Below are 19,087 nucleotides of genomic sequence, written 5' to 3'. Positions count from 1 at the left end.
CTCCGCACATGCGCACTGTTCACTCCACCGCAACAGTTATGAGCCCGGCTGCAACCTAGGATTGTTCTCACCTGCTGCTGCAATCGTCACTCTGCTCGAGTCGCACGTTGCTATACCGCGTTCGCCACAACGCACCTGTTACCGCGTTCACCCACGACGCACATTGCCTGGATCTCTGCCTTGATCCTTACACACACGACTACAGCCTCTGCAATGGCTACTGGGTCCGACCCAGCTGTGACGCGTGTCACTGTCATTCTCAACACACCGGACGACTGGTTTACCTGGTTGTTCATTCGCCGAGACGTTGCCAACCGCCACGGTCTCTGGCAGTACATCAATCCTGACGTAGCTAGGGAGCTTCTCCCTGAGCTAGCGGAGGCTCCTGAGCCTCAACTCATTGACTACCAGGCTGGAGCTACTAGGCTCTCTGACCTGACCGCAGACGACCGAGAGTCCTACCGATGGGAATGCGATCGATGGGAGCGCTGCCGCTCCGAGTACCGCACCCAGAAGAAGGCTCTGGCCGACCTGAACACGGACATCAGCAAGACGATTGCTGTACGCCACATACATCTAATCAAGGATCACGAGACACCCTACGACCGGCTGGTCGCTCTCAAGAAGTTCCTTTGCCCAACCGACGCAACTCGCCGCCGCGAGCTTGCCGACAAATACAACGCTCTCAAGACTGCTCCACGAGCCACGAAGAAGGTCGAGCAATGGCTGGCCGACTGGACATACATTACCGCTCAGGGCAAGACGGTTAGTCTACCAGAGACTGACGGCAACCGACCGCAAGAGGACTTTCTGATCGCTTGCAAGGCACTCGATCAAGAGTACGCCACATCCTGCCTACGCGAGATCTTCAAACATGAAGCACGAGGCACCACTGCAGAGATCTCATCTCTTGAGACGTACGTCGCCGAGATGACCACATACCTACGCCGCACAAAGCCTCACTCTACTGGCCTGGCAGTCTCTGCTGCTGAGCTCGGAATCACGAAGCCGACTGAGACTCCATCAACTAGTCGAGGTCACCGTGATGGCGCTCACCGTGACGGCGCACGGCCAACACCTACCTGCGTCTGCGGGAAGCAGCATTGGTACACTGACTGCTTCATACTGAATCCACGCCACCCGGCACGTCCAAAGACCTATCAACCTGCAGCTGAGGCTGTACGCAAGGTTGAGGAAGCGCGGAAGGACTCCAAAATCAATGCGCGCATCAAGGCTGCTCTTGAGAGGTGGTTGACCCGCCAACCTCAGAGCAATGGATCACTGCGAGTCGATGACGGCGAGCCACCTGCCAACACAGACACGTTCGTGATATCGACTGGCCCAATGCTCAAGCCTCTTCACGACGGCCACGACAGTCACAACCGCGTCTGCCATAATAATGAGGTTGTCATTGCAATTGACGCTCGCACTGAGCCTGTGGAAGCCCTCACAACAATGGCTGTCGATGACACTACTCAGACTGAACTACGCAACCGATGGATTGTCGATCCAGGATCCAACACGCACGTCGTCAACACAGAGGCATGGAAGGGCTGGAGGAGGACGAGCGATAATCCAGAACGCCGCTCTGTCAACGCTGGCAATAGCTGTATTCTCATCACAGCTTGGGGCACGATGAAACTCGTCGCTCATACACCAAATGGACAGCTAACGCTAGAGCTGACGCACGTCGCGTACGTCGAAGGTTTCCTGACCAGCGTCTTAGGACTGGCTCGCTGCCGATCAGAGTCAATCCACTTCGACTCTGGCCGCGACGTCCTATACATGCGCCAACCATCGAACGTTATCGCGCAACTCGAATATAATGGAGGACATTGGCTTATTGATGCAGAGCCATCACGCCGACCACCACTGTCGCTTCTCCACTCACCGCTGAGTACGTTTGGGACATCATATCGCCCGTCGTACGCGCCAAAGCCTGCCAACGTCGTTGATCGGCGCGCTGCTCATCAGATTTGGGGCCACCCAGGTCGAAAGGCAGTCAACCAGCTCGAATCGAACGTCACTGGTATCCAATTGACAGGAGACCACATGGACTGTCTCTGCCAGACCTGCACCGAAGCTCGGATGACTCACATCATCTCGAGACGCCCGGCTGAGAGCCGCGCACAACGACCATTCTATCGAATCGCGATAGACTTGATCTACATCATCCCTATGGGAGAGGAGTGTATCGACGGCAGCAAGTACGCCGCACACTCTATAGATGAGTACTCAAAGTGGCATGAGATAGCCACAATCAAGCGAAAGGACAAGCCGACACTTACTCGTTGGTTTATGGCCTTAATCCGCCGAATTCAGCGCGTGTACGACGCGGACGTAGTCGCCATCCGATGCGACAACGAGAAAGGATTTGGAAATGATCTGATCAACACGACAGAAGAGCTTGGAATGCTCTACGAGCCTGCTCCACCTGGTACAAAGGAGCCGAATGGACTTACTGAGCGCGCAGGCGGAGTCCTCACTCAGCGAGCTCGCGCTATGCGTATACACGCTCACCTGCCCAAGAATCTATCGCATGAGATGTATCGCACTGCCGCATACATCCTTAACCGCACACCTACCGAAGCACTAGGATGGAAGACACCGTACGAGATCGTATGGGGACGAAAGCCACTCGTCGCTCATATGAGGCCTATCGGCTGTCGCGCCTACGTCTACAACCGCGATCTGAGAGCTGCCGACAAGCTTGAATCGCGCACTCTCATCGGCCACCTTGTTGGCTACCAAGGCACCAATATCTTCCGCATATGGCTTCCTACAAAGGATACTGTTATCGTCACACGCGACGTCACATTCGAACCCACGCTCTTCTTTGATGGGATAGACGGCTACGCCTCTACGCTAGTGATCGAGGAGGTGATCGAGCTACTTGAGTATCCAGAGATGCCTCAAGACGACGATATCAGCATCGAGGACCTGTTGACCGCTCGTCAGCGTCAGCACAGTCGCCAAACAGCACCTGTGACCTCAGCTCCGACGGCTGGAGGCTCCCAGGTGGGGGGTGAGATGGCTGACGACGCACTCAAATCAAATCAACCTAAGGAGGACACAATACATGTAATTCCTAAGGGCTATCGCCTGCGAGGCGAGAAAGCGCCACAAGACGTTAATCTTAACCCAACCGACACGAATCTTATTATCTCTGGCAAGCGAAGTCGAAAGCTAAGAGATCTGAATAACTTTGCTGTACAGGTCTACGCTGAGAGGCTAGGACCTGAGCCTCTAGTCGATTACCTGCGAGCTTTCTCAACCGAGATTCTCTGCGACAGGGCCTCCGCCAGCGCAGACAAAGTACCACGGATCCATCAATCACAGCTGCCGCCTCTACCGAAGTCAGAAAACCAGCTTAATACACACATGTTTGGCGATCAATTTCGACACGCTATAGAGATTGAATGGCGAGATCTACGTGCCAAAGGCGTCTTTGGACACACAGAGCAATCAAAGGCCACCGCAGATAGTGAGATCCTGCCGCTGATGTGGGTCTTCTCGTACAAGACGGATGGAGATGGATATCTCTCAAGGTTTAAGGCTCGACTCGTTGTCCGAGGAGACCTCCAAGCTCCGATAGACGATACGTACGCTGCTACACTCGCTATCCGCAACTTTCGCGCTCTTATCGCAATCGCCAGAGATGTCAACAAGCAAGTCAAGCTGGCTTGATTCTTATCGATTGCAGATCACAGACAATATAGAGGCTCGTGCACAGTGGCACGTCCCAGAGAATGGTCTGTGATCTGCAATCGATAAGAATCAAGCCAGCTTGACTTGCTTGTTGACATCTCTGGCAATCGCTAATTACTTCGATCTCGAATTGAAGCAGTATGACGTCCCTACTGCCTTCTTAAACGCAAAGACTAACCGCAAGCTATACGCTGAAACACCTAAGGCCTTCCGCCATATTGAAGGCGAGATCATGCTGGTGCTCCGCGCCCTCTACGGCCTGAAGGAGGCACCAATCTTATGGTACAATGAGCTACGTCGACAGCTTGTCAAGCTAGGTCTAAAGCCAGTCGAAGGCTTTCCTTGCTTGTACACGAGCCGCTGGCTTATCCTATTCGTCTACGTTGACGACATTGTTATGGCGTTTCATCGATCAAACGCCTATCACCACCGGTCCTTCGAGAAGGATCTGGTAGACCTATACAACATCAAAGCGATGGGGGACCTTACCTGGTTTCTCGGTATTCGCATCGTCCGCGATCGAGCTCTGCACAAAACCTGGCTAGTCCAAGACGCTTTCATCGACAAGGTGTGCGCTCGATTTAGCATCGAGGCTGTGGGCAAGGCTCCAGACGTCCCGCTGACGGAGAACTGGATGCCACAGTCTACTGAGGAGACTGATACTGCTCGTACGAAACTCTACCAGCAGCTTGTTGGTTCCCTTGCATATATTGCTGTCTGGGGTAGACCTGACGTCGCTCGAACGCACGTCGTCTTCGCCTGCCACCTCACCAACCCAGGACAGTCTCACGTCTCGAAGATCCGCCAGACCTGGCGCTACCTGCTCAGCACGAAGGCTCTCGCTCTTGAAGCCTCTGCTAGCGCGCAAGACATGGCTGAGTATCTCTCCGACGATCCGACGTATCGCGATCCTCTCTTCTTTGGATCATCCGACGCCTCGTATGCTGACGAGCCTGAGACGCGCCGCAGCTCTCAGGGGTACGCATTCAAGTTTGGAGGACTCATGATCGACTGGAAATCTACTGTCCAGCGCACAGTCACAAAATCAACCACAGAATCTGAACTGCTCTCACTTTCCCTCGCAGCCTCGCAGATGTAGACTCCGCAACAATCAATTCAATCCGGTCACTCTCCTAGACCCACTTACCTATCTAGGTAGGGCTTAAACTCCTATAGGTAACTACTAGGCTTAAAGCGGTAATCAATCAATCCAATCTGAACCTTCTAGGACCCACTTAATTGATTGTTGCGGACTGTGCGCAGATGGAGGAGTGGATGCGCTTCTTCGCTGGTATTGACCTTACGCTCGACTGCACGCCTACCATCTGGTGCGACAACCAGCAGACTGTTGGTATTGTCACGAAGGAGCATGATAAGCTTCATACAAAGATCAAGCACGTCGACATCCACCAGCTCTGGATTCGACAGGAGGTCACCGCCTCACGCATTAACGTCAAATGGGTACCTACTGATCATATGCCTGCTGATGGACTCACGAAGGTACTACCAAAGCAGAAATTTATGGAGTTTGTCCGCCAACTTGGCCTCGTGGATATCACTGAGCGCCTGAGGGGACTACGTCAAGCTAATGGAGACGACCTCGACGGCATCTATATACACTGATCCTGTTCAGCTGTCGTTGACTCCCTGCCTGCGCGTCTACGCCAGCTGGGGGGTGTGTCACGGTTTGGGGTCTCTCCTGCAGTCGCAACTCACATTTGTAATGGAACGATGCCTATTTGGGACTAGCACGGTTGACGTCACCCATCTACATAAACTTTCCATAGCTTGTACAATACAACCTCAGTTCAATCCTTCAATTCTCCGCACATGCGCACTGTTCACTCCACCGCAACAGGGAGTGAATAGATTTCTCACTACGGGATACACAGTATTATACTGTCTAGTCGGTCTTATAAGGCAGGAAGCTACCGGCGTTAAATTTTGCCTACTTACCATGTCACGTACAGCCAACATGTCATCCCTCCACTTAAATCTAGAGGGCTATATAGAGTGCATTGCCAAGAACACCTTAGTGTCCCCGACCGAAATTAATTCCCGCAACGAGAGTGTATTGGGTATAGTGTATGTAACGGTTTGGGACTTGTCAAGACCGACTTGGGTGAGAGTTGGGTACGGCTATCGCTACCACACTTTCTCATCACACACACCTATATAGCTGCAGTTCCTCCATAGCTACACAATGCAACGCAGTCCTCCTCCTCTCCTCACACCGCTACAGTGTAAGTTCAGAGTCTCTACTCAAAAACCATTCTATCCTACGTACAAACCATGCTATCCGACTCGTACTATGCTTGAACTGACGTTCGTACTTTCGTAAAGCCTGACTATATGGAAACAACTAGCAGGACAACCGGATTACATGTACGATGTGGCGCATGCTGACAAGGTCCAGAGTCCGCAACAATCAATCCGGATTGTGAGATTGATCTTGTGAGATTGTCAGATTGAAGCTATAATCAAATCAAGAAGCTAGTCTTTAGATTGGTAGCTCAATCAATCAATCCGTGACATCTAGATTACCAGATTGATGAGATTGTGCCGCTGCTGTAGGGGTGGAGGGTGAAGGATAGATAAAGGATGGAGTTTCTCGTGATAGCGCGTCGTGACGCGTCGTGGCGCGTCCTACTAAGTCGTATTACCTAGCGGAGCTCCCCTCACCCCTCTATCCTCCGCCTATATCGTTCGTTTTTAACAACGCGTTACAATGCCTCCCCAATCTCAAAAGAAGCGTAGCGGCGCACCTACAGTTGCTGCTAAAGCTGCTAAACGACTGCGCCTATCGCAGCGATCGCTGTCGCCCCGAGAAGCCCTAGCTAGCCAGGCCACTGAGTCGCCGTCTGAGCCAGCGTGGGAAACGCAATTTTTGGAGTCGCAACCTAAAGCTGAGATCGCCGCGCCCACTGAGGGCAGCCACGCTGGCACTGGATTAATAGCAGACGACGCTGGCGCAGGCCGGTCGACGTGGGAGACTGACGGGGCTGATCACTTTGATAGGATTAATTGGGAGCGGCTGAAGCAATACATGAAGCCAGTTAAGGCGCCAACAGGTAAGAAGAGTTAGATATATCAGCATGGCTATCGCGTTGTTAAGCGGAGTAACCTAAAAAGCGTGTGGTTTGTATGTAGATACTGCCATTCTCACAAGGTCTTTGGTGGTGGCCTATACGATATAACGAGAGCGACGTCTGCAGCAGCAACTCACCTCCGGAAGGCTGCACGAGGCTATGGCCTGTCTAACGATCTCGACGCAAAAAGCAGCATCGCGTACGGGCAAGGTCAGCTATCGCTGCAGCAGGCGATCGACGGCGGCGTTGAACTATCCTAAGAAGCAGCCAACGTATTTGGCTACTTTAACGTACAACAGTTTCGACTCGCCTTTATTCTCTAGCTTGTCGACAACAATATGCTAATGGAAATAATCGCCCGGCAATCGACGCGCGACATGATCAAGTTCGCCAACCCAGAGGCAGAAAGCGCGTTGTGGCGAAGCCCTCGCAGTGTCGCAACGTACGCGATAAGGCTGTTCAAGTTGCTAAAGCCGCAGATAGTCTTAGCCCTATCTGCAGCTATAAGCAAAATACACATAAGCTTTGACGGCTGGACAACTAAGGGCGGGAAGCGCGGCTTCTTTAGGATCGTTGCCCATTTTGCTACAGCAGCTAGTGCCGTACACGACTTGCCTATTAGCCTCCCGCAGCTCGCTGGCGCGCACACAGGCAAGATAAAAATACAATTCTGCGCAACCTAGCTAACTTCTATAGGCGAGGCTATTGCTGCTGTTGTTATCCAGACGCTGAGAGAGTTTGGCATTACACCTAATCAATTAGGCTACTTTGTCCTCGACAACGCGTCAAATAATGACACCGCAATTGCAGCAATTGCGCGCGATTACGGCGGCTTTGATTCTATACACCATCGTCTCCGCTGCAGCCCTCATACGATCAATCTTATTGGGCAAGCTCTGCTTTTCGGCGACGACAAGGACTCGTACAACAACGTTGCAGAGCAGCTTAGAACAGAGGAGCTGTACATGCGCGAGTGGCGCCGACATGGGCAATTAGGCACGCTAATTGCAGTTATCAACTTCATCAGGACGCCGCAGCAGCATGAGCTTTTCCAGGCTTGCCAGTGCGACGCCAACAAAGCGCTGCCGGCCGATGATCAGATCCCACTCCTTACACCCGTACGCCCGGTCGTCACCCGCTGGAACTCGTATCACGCCGCTATTAAGCGCGCTACAAAGCTCCACGGCGCCTTTAATCGATATATGGAGCACCACATTAAAAGTGTCGCTTTTAACGAAAAGCGCAGCGGTAGCGCCTGCAAGGATGTGCCGGCTTGGATGAGGCAAGGCGGGCTCGCTGCCAACGACTGGGCAACAATTACAGAGTACCAGAACTGCCTTAAGCCGCTTAAGATAGCAACGAAGAGGCTAGAGGGTCGCGGTAAGGTTGGCAGTTTTGGCGCAATCTACGAAGTGCTGCCAGTCTTCGAGTATATACTGCGTAACCTCGAAGAGCTTGCGCAGCCATGGATTGACGTTAACTTCAACGCGCATAACGAGGCGCCAGAAGGTATATTTTGCAGCTACTTACAGGTTTTCCTCGCTAACGATTGCGTCTATAGATCACCTTCATATTAACCTCCGCGCTGCCTGGAACAAGGCTGACGCTTACTACAATAAGCTCGACGACTCCCCAGTCTATTACGCTGCTACGTGCCTCCACCCTCTCTACAAATACTACTGTGAAAACAGTTGGAGCGAGAAGCTAGAGTGGATCGAGGCCGCTAATAAGGGCTTCCAGCGGCTTTAGAAAAGCTATAAAAAGCTGCCAACGCCAGTGGCTATTCCAGCGGCTCGAGCCGCCCGAACAAGCGATATAGACGAGGTAATCGGGGCCTATACACAGCGTAATCACACAGCAGCAGCCCCGCAAGGCGATGAGTATGACCGCTGGCTTAATCAAGAGCCGCCATGGCGTAGCCTTGACGACGGTAACGTTATCCAGTACTGGATTGCGATGCGCTCAAAATACCCCTGTTTAAGCCAGTTTGCAATCGATATACTGACTATCCCAGCCTCAAGCTGTGAGTGCGAGCGGCTCTTTAGTGAGCTCGGTGATCTACTCGAGCCAAAACGACGCGCGATCGGCAGTGAGTTGCTTGCGGCTCTACAGCTTATACGGGCATAGACTCGGGCTGGCTACACTACCATAAAAACAATTGAAACGCACAGCGGCGACGGTGATAGTAGCGGCAGTAGTAGCGAGAGCTTTACAGACGACTCACTAGCGCGAGAGTACGATATATACAACTAGACAGACTCGTTAGATATCGTAACTCTAGGGGAGTAGCTACACTACCAAAATCTAAAATTTCTGACAATCAAGTCAAGTCAAGACAATCTCAACTGCCTCACGACACCTCAATCTGCAATCAAAACAATCCGTAGGGCTGCTCTCGCCTAATCAAGTCAAGAAATCGGTCTCAGATTGTCTTGACTTGATTGTTGCGGAGTCTGACAAGGTCACATGATACGATTGGAAATTTTAGTACAGGAGCTATGTTCATCACGGGGTACGGACGTCAGTGACCGTGCCAGTTCGAATACGAAAGGGACATGTATGTAAGACGATCTCACGTTCTTTTTGCCATGGAAGTCGTTGTGGGGTTGGTTCCCGGGGATCAATTGGGCCGTCTGGTACGTACGTAGATGAACTGGTGGGTGTGCCTGCACGAGCCCTCTGACTGCTTACTGTGATCGCTGCGTCCTCAAGTGGCCCGATCATGATCTTGTCGCCAGAAATCGAAGCTATCCACTCAGCGACGACAGAAACCACAGAATCAGGAACGAAATCATACCCAATCTTACTAGATCTAGGTGGGGCCATGTGCATGCATTCAAAAAAACAGTCTGGCTCGTCTAGGTCTTGTTGATCAAATTTGACAGCAGTCTGTGCGGCATGTCCTGTCAGGATCCGCCCTTTTCCGAAGCAGGGAAGCCAAGAGGTATTGTGGTTTTCGAAATACCTTGAGCCGCCTGGATCTGGTTAGCTTGGTGCCCAAGAACATCAACTCCCATAGTAATTTGTTAGTAAATTAATGCAGCAGCCGTTTCCCACCTCCAGAAGCCCATGAAGCTAGTCCTGTACTCTAAATCGTTCGTGTATAGCGTTTTGTTTGTGTGGAGCTTGTTGCGAGCTCAATCTAGCTGCTGTTGGGATGCCGCCCAAGCGCCAGCGTAAGCCGAAGCAGCCATTCGATCAAGGCGTTAACCCGTCCTCCCAGAAGCGTAGAGCGCCAGCAACTAGACAAAATCCTACCCATTTAACGCCTAAACGTGTCCGCCGTGAGGCGCTGCCGTCGCCTCCAGCGACTGCCCCGCCGCGCCGTCAAAGCCCGTTGTCCGAGCCTGAGCTGCAAGCCACCCAAACAGCTGCCTCCGCGCAAGCTGAAGATATCGTTGGCGAGGATGAGGATACTTTCGAGGATGGAGATGGCGATCCGCTGCCTGAGGATGAGGATGAGATCGCTGCTAAGGGCGCTGCCGGTAGTGTTGAGGATGAGGGAGAGCCAGCGTACCGACGTCAAGAAGGCACTCCATGGCTGCCTCGCTCATCGCAAGCGCTAGAGGATGAGGTTAATCCTGTACTGCGCGTTAGGTGGAGGGCTTGCCTTGGTGGTGATATGGAGAAACACTTTATTCCTGAAGCTGCCGATAGCGAGCACGGCGTACGGCTGTACTCGCTGCATTTCGACGACCTATGGCAGTGGGTAGATGACGTTGTTGCAGAATTACGGCCAAAAAGAGCGAAGATCTCATCTGTTTGCACTGTTGTTTACCCAGCTAAGCAGGCCAAACGCGAGCGCGCGATAAAGCGATTGCGGCGAGGTGTTGATGCAACGTGGAATAGCTTTCAGCGCCTTGTTGTAGAGGTTGATAACTATGTCAGCGAGCCAGTAAACGTCGATTTCGAGCTCATCTTGGCTGAAATTCCAGGGGAGCAGCAGCCGTTGCCAACGGTTGTCGACGGTCCTCGTCGACGCACCGCAACGGTGATTCAAGAGGAGGGGCTTGCTGGTGTAATAGCAGCTGAACAAGCAGGTAGCGGGCATGCTATTGCTATCCGGGATAGATGGCGCTGTACAGATACCCATTGCGAGAACTATCCTTATTGCTGCTGGATGGCGCCAACAGCGAGGCAGCCAGCGCGCTTCGAAGATCACCTCTTTGTCAACGGCAACATTATCTCCATGTGGGCAAGAGCAATTACAGCGAGAAGGGCAACGTACGATGAGCCATCTGATGATGTACGGCTTGCAATTTTGAGAGCAAAGGACCTGCGGGTGCATGAGAAAACGCGCAAGTTGCGGGCGGCTGGAGATGGCGACGATGATATCAAAAGCTTAACAAAACTGCTCATCGTTGGACAGCTTGAGCGGATGAACAGGCAACCTCAACAGGAGTCTAACTTGCAGGCAGCTGCACCAACGATAACAAGAGCTGAGGTATCTAGTGCATCTCAGTGGGCGCCTATCCGATATGATCATGAGCAGGAGATTAACGAGCATACTAGTAATTTCTTTAACTACCTTAAGTTAAAATTTCCTACAGTTGGAGAGGACATTAACGAGCTTTATAAGACTCTTGTTATTGACGGAGCTATGGATATCAACCTCTTGATGCAGCCATCTGGTGATATCTTGAAGTTGTGGACGCAGCATTTCAAGCAGCCTCCTGGCTGGTTTTTCACGCTACAAAACACTGCAAAAGAATGGCAAGCTGGGTACCAGGGTCTCACAGATCGTAACTGGAGACGAGTCGAACGTTGTAAGAAAAGAGAAGAGATTGCGCGCAAGAAATTGGTGGTTGAACCGTCTAGCAGTGTTGTGGAGGATGATGGCGAGAATGCTTGAAGCTTAGTGGCCTGAGCGTTTTTGGTGACAGCGGCCCGTGCCCGCTATAGTGTTGAGGTTTTTCAGGCGTTTCAAATGCGCTGCAACAATAGTCTATTTGGATAGCCCTATGTACAACACTACAACGTTATGCGATTATAACAGGTTAACTTCCTAAGATAGTTCTATATGTATAGAAATAGCTCTTATTTTTTTAGAATTATTAAATCGCTTTTGTGGGTTGCGCATTAAGGTGTAATCGTTCGCATTTGTATGGTATCATCTACCTATAGAAACGTACTGTGGCATCCATTTAAAAGCACAATTAATAGGGATAGCCACACCTATGGAACCAGCTTCTGCAGTTAATATTACAGCACACCAGCTGCGCTGCATACTCAAGAAAGACCCCAAAGTCAATGAAGTTCTCCGCTTGCGCTGAATTCCTTTTCATCCACCCCTTGAGCTGCTTAAAGCTCTTCTCGATGGGGTTGAAATCTGGTGAGTATGGCGGCAGATACTCAAGGAGTACTCCAGCACTTTGGCAAAGCACCCGTACACGCTCTGATCGATGGATGGAGGCGTTATCAAGCACGATTACTGAGGCTGGCCCTGGGTGAGGATTGCAGAACGGCAGCACTTGAAACTCTAAGAAGTCTTCTAGGATCTCAGATGTAATCGCGCCTTGAAAGATCTTATAGCTTATGTAGCCATCTATCGTCATGGCTGGCAGCAGCGACCACCGTTCTGATCGCCTGAAGCTGTGTGATAGCTCCACCGGCTCCCCGATTGGAGACCAGCCATACTTGCGGTCGCCCGTACGCTCATTGCAGGCGCTCTCGTCCAACGCAACGATCTGCTCCGCCTTATAGTGTTGCGCCATCCTGGCAAGATAGAGGCGGCGGAGTGGCTCACTCTGCTCCTTTGCCCGCTTTGTTGCAAGCTTGCGAGACCATCTCATCTTCTCTAGCTCTCGGTAAACGCTCGCAAGGCTTATCCTAACGTCGTACTCGTCGTACAAGAAGTCCCTCATCTCATCCATGTATGCGCCCGGTGAGCCATTGAGGTATGCCTGAAGGCCTTCGCGCTGAGCTTGCCGGAGTATAGATGGCCGCCCAAGTCGAACGCAGCGCGGCGGATAAGGCACGCCCCAAAACTCTAAGCTCAACCTCAGCTTTGCTACTGTGTTACGGCTCGCACCTGTAGCTCTAGAGATGGCTCGATCACTTTCGCAGGCAGCAATTCGGTCGAGGATAGCCTGGAGAACAGCGGGCTGCAAGCGGTGGCCGGTGCCTGGCATCGCGATGAGATGGGCTCGAGAAAATTGCAACACCAAAAACGCGAGTCAGTAGAGGCGATCGCAGCAAACAATGAACTTCAAATACGTTGTGGGTGTTAGAAAGCGTGGCTGCATCGATTTACTAACAAATTACTATAGGAGTTGATGTTCTTGGCCACCAAGCCAACCAGATCCAGGTGGCTCAAGGTATTTCGAGAAACACCCATAAGATTCCAAGAACCACCGACGCCGATGCATCGGAGAGCAGCATCGGCATCACCATTCTCCCCTGCTACACGGTGTAGCCATGTCGCGCTTTTCTACCACCTGTAGAACGACTAGTAGGCAGCATTGCCTGTGTCTATCACTCTGCCCAGGCGCTGTCATAAACACAGACAGTCGAAGAGCAAAGACGGCAGACATCGGTCCCACCGACCATGCAGTCAGAACCGATACGACCACGTCAGAATCAACACGATACCGTCGCAGACATCACGAACATTTCTAAAAATGCAAACTCACGTACAGTAAGAGCCACGTCAAGCGGTGGTCTGCCGGAACACGCACACCGTAGTGTTGTTGGAAGGTCTACACGAAAGCACATATAAATGGAGCCTCAGTGCAGTGATCAAGCACATTGCGATTACTTGCCAACATTCCTACGTCGCTCAAAACCAGCCTCAACTTCACAGCTCCCACACCAAACATGCGCGTCACCACCTTCTCCCTCCTCGCCGTACCTGTTGTAACCAGACCTGTCAACAATCAAGCGGCTTACAAGCGCTTGATCAATCTACAATCAAGCCAACGGTTCCATCAATCAAGCCTCTCGCATAGAGATTAGTTAGCAATCAAGCTTAAAAGACGAAGCTTAATTAATTAGTGTTGAGAAAGAATGACTCTCTCAGTCATGGCATGTAAGTGTGTCAATTGCTAACTATACAAAGCTCGGCTAATATAGAGCGGTGTGGGTCATGTGACTTAGCGTCCTCGTGACAGGTGTGAACGGTCTGTAGGGACTGTATTCCAGCTACCTAGTCCAGATGCTATTTACAGTCAAGATGAAGAAAGAAGGTAAGACGCAAGCGGCGAGCCTGCTTTGTTTGGGTTGGCGCACGGCCCTCACGTTGCCGGGGAAGCGACTAGGCTAGCAGCCTAGTCATGTGACTCGAGGCTCAGCCCGTTACATTACCCCCCTCCTTTCCCTTTAGCGCGTAGTTTTCTCCATTTCCTCCAAGCGTCAGTCTTTAGTACGTTACTCGCAGGTTCCCATGTCGGTTCAGTATAGTCCACCCACTTCACATATGCCTCCTTGATTTCTTTCCCTCCCTGCCTTGTTGTGCGTTCGCCCAGAATACGTTCAACCAGCCATAGCTCGTCTCCATCTACAAGTATAGGCCCTGGCTGAGTGTCTCCAACCTTCTGCGATGGGAGAGAGTCGTTAGGCGCGTAGCGAAGCAGGTCTACGTGGAAGACAGGATGGATCTTCCCCGGAACGTCAAGTTGATAAGAGTGGGAGTTGACCTGCCTCAAGACTTTGTACTTTCCATGCAACCAGTCTAGCTTCTTGGAAGGTCGTGTTGTCTTCACGTTTCTAAGGTTCAAAAACACCCAGTCTCCCTCCTTGTATTGGGGCGCTGCTGTTCTTGTCTTGTTAGCTTGATGTTGCTGTTTCTCTTGTGTTATCGCGATCGCAGCTTGGGCCCACTCTGTTGCGTCTTGGAGTCTTTTAAGGAAGCCTTCTGCCAGTGCTTCGCCGTCTCTCTTTGGTCGGTCCTGAATAGTTCGATCCTCTACCAGCTGAATGGGTTCATTGTGATATCCGTGCATAAAATAGAAGGGGCTTAGGCCAGTAGATGAGGCCTCGCGATTGTTGATTGCTCCCATAACGATAGGTAAAAGTGCTAGCCAATTTTCTTGCGTGTAGGTGGCCCAGATTCGAATCATCTTCTCAATCTCTTGGTTCATTCGCTCTGTTGCACCATCGGTTTGCGGATGATAGGCAGTCGACAGGCGTTGCTCAACGCTGAGGAGTTTACAGAAATGCCTCCAAAGATCGCTGACGAATTGTGGTCCTCTATCGCTCGTAATTGCCGTTGGAATACCATGAATAGGGTAATGCCGTTCTAAAAGCCGTTGTGCTACTGCTTCTGCCGAGATATCGTGCATGCCTTCCAGTTCAACTCCCTTTGTCAGCCGATCAGTGACCACCATGCAGTTCGTTGCGTCATCGCGTCCAGATGGCGGCAAGTCCGTAATAAAATCGATTGAAAGTTCTCCCCATATACGTTCTGGGATCGGTAGCGGTTTAAGGAGGCCCTTCTTTGTCTCTCTCCATATCGTATTCCTCCCGCAAATCTCGCAGTTACGGACAAAGCGTCGCACGTCGCTTGCTACACCTGACCAGAAGAACTGCCTTGATAAGATTGAGTAGGTAAGATCTCGTCCAGGATGGCCGGTGATATGCGAGTCGTGAATATTTTGAATAATTCGTGTGCGAAGTGGTTCGCAGTCAGGGATCCATATCCGGTCTCGAAATCGCAACAGGCCTCTCTCGTCTAGGGTGCATTCTGCTATACTCGCTGACTTCTCCTTCTGAAGTTTGGTAGGGAGGTTCCGCTCCTTGTTTGCTACCAGCGTAGTGAGCTCCTGATAAAGCTTATCCTCTTGGCGGCTTCGGTGCCAGAGATTTTGCATGTCCTGGTCCTCAAACATGCGTATCTCTTCTGTGAAGTCAATCTCCTCGGACGACAGGGACTGGATTTGAACACTCTGCAAGTGCTTGCTCTGGAAAAGACGGATAAATCGAGACCGTATTCGTTCATCGTCGTAGTTGGCGGGTAGGTCTTGTTCTCGTCGTGACAGGGCGTCAGGTTTTCCCATAGTCTTTCCAGGTTTCCATTCCAGGGAGAAGTCGAATCGTGAGAGAAACTCTGACCAACGTACTTGTCTTTCAGACAGCTGTCGTTCGCGGTAGAAGTATTGAAGGTTCTTGTGGTCCGTCAGAACTGTGAACTTCCTAACCATACGTAGTTCAGGAGCCCATGCTTCTAAGCAACGAACAATAGCTAGAAGCTCCTTGTCATGAATTGGATAATTGGCCTCTGTTGGTGAGTGCTTCTTTGAGTAGTAGGCAACGGGTTGCCAGTTGTTGTTCTTGTCCTTCTGCAGCAATAGGCCGCCAGTTGCATGTCCTGAGGAGTCGGCTTCTACCAAGGTGTCCTTCTCTGGATCAAAATGGCCGAGTATTGGTGCTGTAATGAGAAGTTCCTTAATCGTTTCAAATGCTTGATTGCAAGCCTCGTCCGAATGAAAAACCATCTCTTTCTTAGTTAGGTTGATAAGCGGTTCAGCAATGTCCGAGAAGTTTGGTATAAAAACTCGGTAAAAGTTGGCAAAACCAATAAATGCTCGGATAGCCTTAACTGACGTTGGTGTAGCCCATTCGCGGATTGCGATAATCTTTTCAGGATCAACTCGAATGCCCACTTCTGCTTCCACAATGTACCCGAGGTATTTGACTCGTTTAGTCTCGAACTCGCACTTGTCGATATCAATCTGCAGTCCAGCGTCTATAAGGCGTTGAAGAACCTTTCCAACCTTCTCTCTGTGATCCTGAAGCGATCCTGACGAGTAGATTAAGATGTCGTCAACGTAGGCTGAAACAAAGTCGTCAAGGTAATCCTGTAGAACACCATTTACGTAGCGTTGAAATGCGGCTGGTGCTCCTGTTAGTCCGAAGGGAGCAACCCGCCATTCGAATAGGCCGTATCTTGTTCGGAAAGCTGTCTTCCATTCTTCTCCTTTGGCCACACGGATCTTGTGGAAGGCTGCGATAACGTCAAGTTTTGTGAACCATTTACAGACTCCGCAACAATCAAATCAATCAATCTTAAGGTTGTCGATTGGTTTGATTAGCTTGCGGCGACGCTGCTGATTGATTGCGGATTGATTGTTAGGGTTTTTGAGCAGATTGATTGCGATTGATTGGTTGATTGGCTGATTGATGCTAAGAAGTAGTATACAGGGGGTTATGGTGTTGTACTCCAGCCTTCTATATCGTACTGTTGTACAATCTCCTCATCTTTGACGTCACTCCACTTATCTTCATCATCACCGTTGTTGTACAAGCCGTCAAAGCCAGCTCGTCTCCACGAACGTACAAGCTGAAGGGCAGCAAGTAACTCGCTGCCAAGAGCTCGCCGGCGCGGCTCAAGTAAATCGCCAAGCTCGCTAAAGAGCCTCTCGCAGTCGCAACTAGATGCTGGTATCGTGAGTATATCAATCGCAAACTGGCTTAAACACGGGTATTTTGAGCGTAATTGAATCCAGTACTTGACTGGGTGGCAATCGCTAAGATACTGTTCGCTTGTCCACTCTGGCTCTTGAGTTCTCCAGCGCTCGTACTCATCGTCGTGGGCAGCCTCTACCTGAGCCTTGTTGCGCCGTACGAGGGCGCCAATCACATCATCTATTCCTCTATGCCTTGGTTTTGCAGTTGTTTGAGATAGAGGACGTGTACGTTGAGGCTTATACGACTGCCAGAGCTGCAGGAAGCCAGCGTTGGCTGATGTTAGCCATTCTGGCTTATCCACCCAGCTGTTCTCGCAGTAGTATTTGTAGTATGGATGGAGGCAGGTAGCAGCGTAGTATGCTGGCGATCGATCGAGCTTGTTGTAGTAATCGTTGGCCTTACTCCAGGCGGCGCGGAGGTTAACAAAGAGGTGATCTTCAGGCGCATCAGGTGGGTTGAAGTCAACTTGCTCGTACGAGCGCGTACGGGCTTCGAGCGCGCCAAGTACGTATTCAAATACAGGAATAGTCTCATATATAGCGCCGTATTTGCCTGCCTTTCCGCGACCCTCAAGCTTCTCCGTAGCAAGCTTAAGCGGCTCTAGGCAGTCCTGATACTCTGTTATCACCGCCCAATCAGCAGCTGTAAGTCCTGTTGATCTCATCCAACTAGGTGCTTCAGGGAGTTTATTGCCACGTTGACAAGCGCGGCGATCTTCAAGGGAGAGTGCGTTAATGTAGTGCTCAGCGTAAGAGTTGTATGCTGCCTGGAGTTGAGTTGCGCGTTTGAAGGCAGCGTAGTAAGAGTTCCAGCGTGTAACAACAGGCTTCACAGGCTCAAGTACGTGGAGGCGCTCTCTAGCTGGCAACTCGGCGTTGGCGGCGGTTTGGAAGCTTCGGAAAATTTCGTGTTGTTGAGGCGTTTTTATATGGTTGATAACGTCGATAAGTACACCTAAGGGCCCTTCTTGACGCCACTCCTGCATGTACACCTCCTCTGTTTGGAGCTGCTCGTCGTTGTTGTTGTTGTTGTACGCCTCTTGATTGCTGCCAAAGATAATTGCCTGGCCAATAAGGTTAAGCGTGTGAGGGCCGCAGCGGAGGCGTCGGTGAGCAGCGTTGAAGTCGTACGCGTGGGCGAGCGAGGAGACTGCAGTATCGTTGTTTGCAGCATTGTCGAGGACGAAGTAGCCGAGTTTATCACTCCCAATACTGTATTCTTGGAGCGTCTTTTTAATTGTATCAGCGATAGCATCACCAGTATGAGAGCCTGCGAGATGTGGGAGGGCGATGGGGAGATCTTGTATCACTCCAGAGGCGTTAGCAAAGTGTGCAACGACTCCAAAGAATCCACGCTTGCCACCCTTTGTCGTCCAACCATCAAAGCTTATGTGGATCTTGCTTGCAGCTTCTGACAGAGCGCAGACAATCTGTGGCTGCATATATTGGAAGAGGCGCATTGCGTAGGTAGCTACACTGCGAGGACTTACCCACAAAGCTGCCTCTGCCTCTGGGTTTGCAAGGCTAATCATCTCGCGAAAGGACGGCCTTGCAAGTAGCTCCATTGGCAAGTTGTTATCAAGAAGGCAGAACACTGCAACTTCACGAAACTGCTGGATGTTGAAGTTGCCCATCGCGTTGGCAGCCTCTTGAGAGACTGCAACACCAGTCTCCAGCGTCTGTCGTAGAGAGAGTTGCTGCCCTGTTCTTCGAGGCTTCAGGCCGTCTTTTGTAAAGCCATGGCCTCGTTTCTGAAGGCCAAGATGAGCTGCAGCTGAGGAGGTGGCCTTTGATACGTCAAAAACTCCACTGCCGCCAGTGTCAATGACCTTGTGGATGTGGCAGTATTTGCATACAAACCACACTCGATTCTGATCGTAGAGCTCA

At 51.2% G+C, this 19,087-nt stretch overlaps 9 protein-coding genes across 9 annotated transcripts; 6 read left to right on the top strand and 3 right to left on the bottom strand.

Annotated features, from left to right (window-relative positions):
• Window positions 1–213: 213 nt before the first annotated feature.
• On the top strand, window positions 214–3,687 carry PtrM4_134900 (uncharacterized protein; the record flags this gene model as incomplete). Its single annotated transcript, XM_066109229.1, has 1 exon — window positions 214–3,687. One exon carries the CDS (start codon window positions 214–216, stop codon window positions 3,685–3,687), a length of 3,474 nt encoding a protein of 1,157 aa, XP_065960151.1.
• A 62-nt stretch (window positions 3,688–3,749) lies between these two features.
• Window positions 3,750–4,807, top strand: PtrM4_134890 (uncharacterized protein; the record flags this gene model as incomplete). The annotated part of the gene is made up of 2 exons (XM_066109228.1): window positions 3,750–3,752; window positions 3,848–4,807. The coding sequence occupies 2 exons, from the start codon at window positions 3,750–3,752 to the stop codon at window positions 4,805–4,807; spliced, it is 963 nt and encodes a 320-aa protein (XP_065960150.1).
• Window positions 4,808–4,971: 164 nt separating this feature from the next.
• Window positions 4,972–5,331, top strand: PtrM4_134880 (uncharacterized protein; the record flags this gene model as incomplete). The annotated part of the gene is made up of 1 exon (XM_066109227.1): window positions 4,972–5,331. The coding sequence occupies one exon, from the start codon at window positions 4,972–4,974 to the stop codon at window positions 5,329–5,331; it is 360 nt and encodes a 119-aa protein (XP_065960149.1).
• Window positions 5,332–6,436: 1,105 nt separating this feature from the next.
• On the top strand, window positions 6,437–6,793 carry PtrM4_134870 (uncharacterized protein; the record flags this gene model as incomplete). The annotated part of the gene is made up of 1 exon (XM_066109226.1): window positions 6,437–6,793. One exon carries the CDS (start codon window positions 6,437–6,439, stop codon window positions 6,791–6,793), a length of 357 nt encoding a protein of 118 aa, XP_065960148.1.
• A 342-nt stretch (window positions 6,794–7,135) lies between these two features.
• PtrM4_134860 (uncharacterized protein) lies at window positions 7,136–8,546 on the top strand (the record flags this gene model as incomplete). Its single annotated transcript, XM_066109225.1, has 3 exons — window positions 7,136–7,394; window positions 7,494–8,306; window positions 8,359–8,546. The coding sequence occupies 3 exons, from the start codon at window positions 7,136–7,138 to the stop codon at window positions 8,544–8,546; spliced, it is 1,260 nt and encodes a 419-aa protein (XP_065960147.1).
• A 1,408-nt stretch (window positions 8,547–9,954) lies between these two features.
• PtrM4_134850 (uncharacterized protein) lies at window positions 9,955–11,649 on the top strand (the record flags this gene model as incomplete). Its single annotated transcript, XM_066109224.1, has 2 exons — window positions 9,955–10,194; window positions 10,273–11,649. The coding sequence occupies 2 exons, from the start codon at window positions 9,955–9,957 to the stop codon at window positions 11,647–11,649; spliced, it is 1,617 nt and encodes a 538-aa protein (XP_065960146.1).
• Window positions 11,650–11,953: 304 nt separating this feature from the next.
• On the bottom strand, window positions 11,954–12,928 carry PtrM4_134840 (DDE-3 multi-domain protein; the record flags this gene model as incomplete). Its single annotated transcript, XM_066109223.1, has 1 exon — window positions 11,954–12,928. One exon carries the CDS (start codon window positions 12,926–12,928, stop codon window positions 11,954–11,956), a length of 975 nt encoding a protein of 324 aa, XP_065960145.1.
• A 1,167-nt stretch (window positions 12,929–14,095) lies between these two features.
• On the bottom strand, window positions 14,096–16,664 carry PtrM4_134830 (uncharacterized protein; the record flags this gene model as incomplete). The annotated part of the gene is made up of 2 exons (XM_066109222.1): window positions 14,096–16,626; window positions 16,658–16,664. 2 exons carry the CDS (start codon window positions 16,662–16,664, stop codon window positions 14,096–14,098), a joined length of 2,538 nt encoding a protein of 845 aa, XP_065960144.1.
• A 274-nt stretch (window positions 16,665–16,938) lies between these two features.
• PtrM4_134820 (uncharacterized protein) lies at window positions 16,939–18,186 on the bottom strand (the record flags this gene model as incomplete). The annotated part of the gene is made up of 1 exon (XM_066109221.1): window positions 16,939–18,186. The coding sequence occupies one exon, from the start codon at window positions 18,184–18,186 to the stop codon at window positions 16,939–16,941; it is 1,248 nt and encodes a 415-aa protein (XP_065960143.1).
• Between the last annotated feature and the right edge of the window lie 901 nt (window positions 18,187–19,087).

This window comes from Pyrenophora tritici-repentis, chromosome 8 (genome assembly GCF_003171515.1).
Source record: "Pyrenophora tritici-repentis strain M4 chromosome 8, whole genome shotgun sequence".
In the NCBI taxonomy this organism is placed as follows: Eukaryota; Fungi; Ascomycota; class Dothideomycetes; order Pleosporales; family Pleosporaceae; genus Pyrenophora; species Pyrenophora tritici-repentis.
Note: the sequence above shows the minus strand (reverse complement) of the source record. Positions and strands in the feature narration are given on the sequence as shown.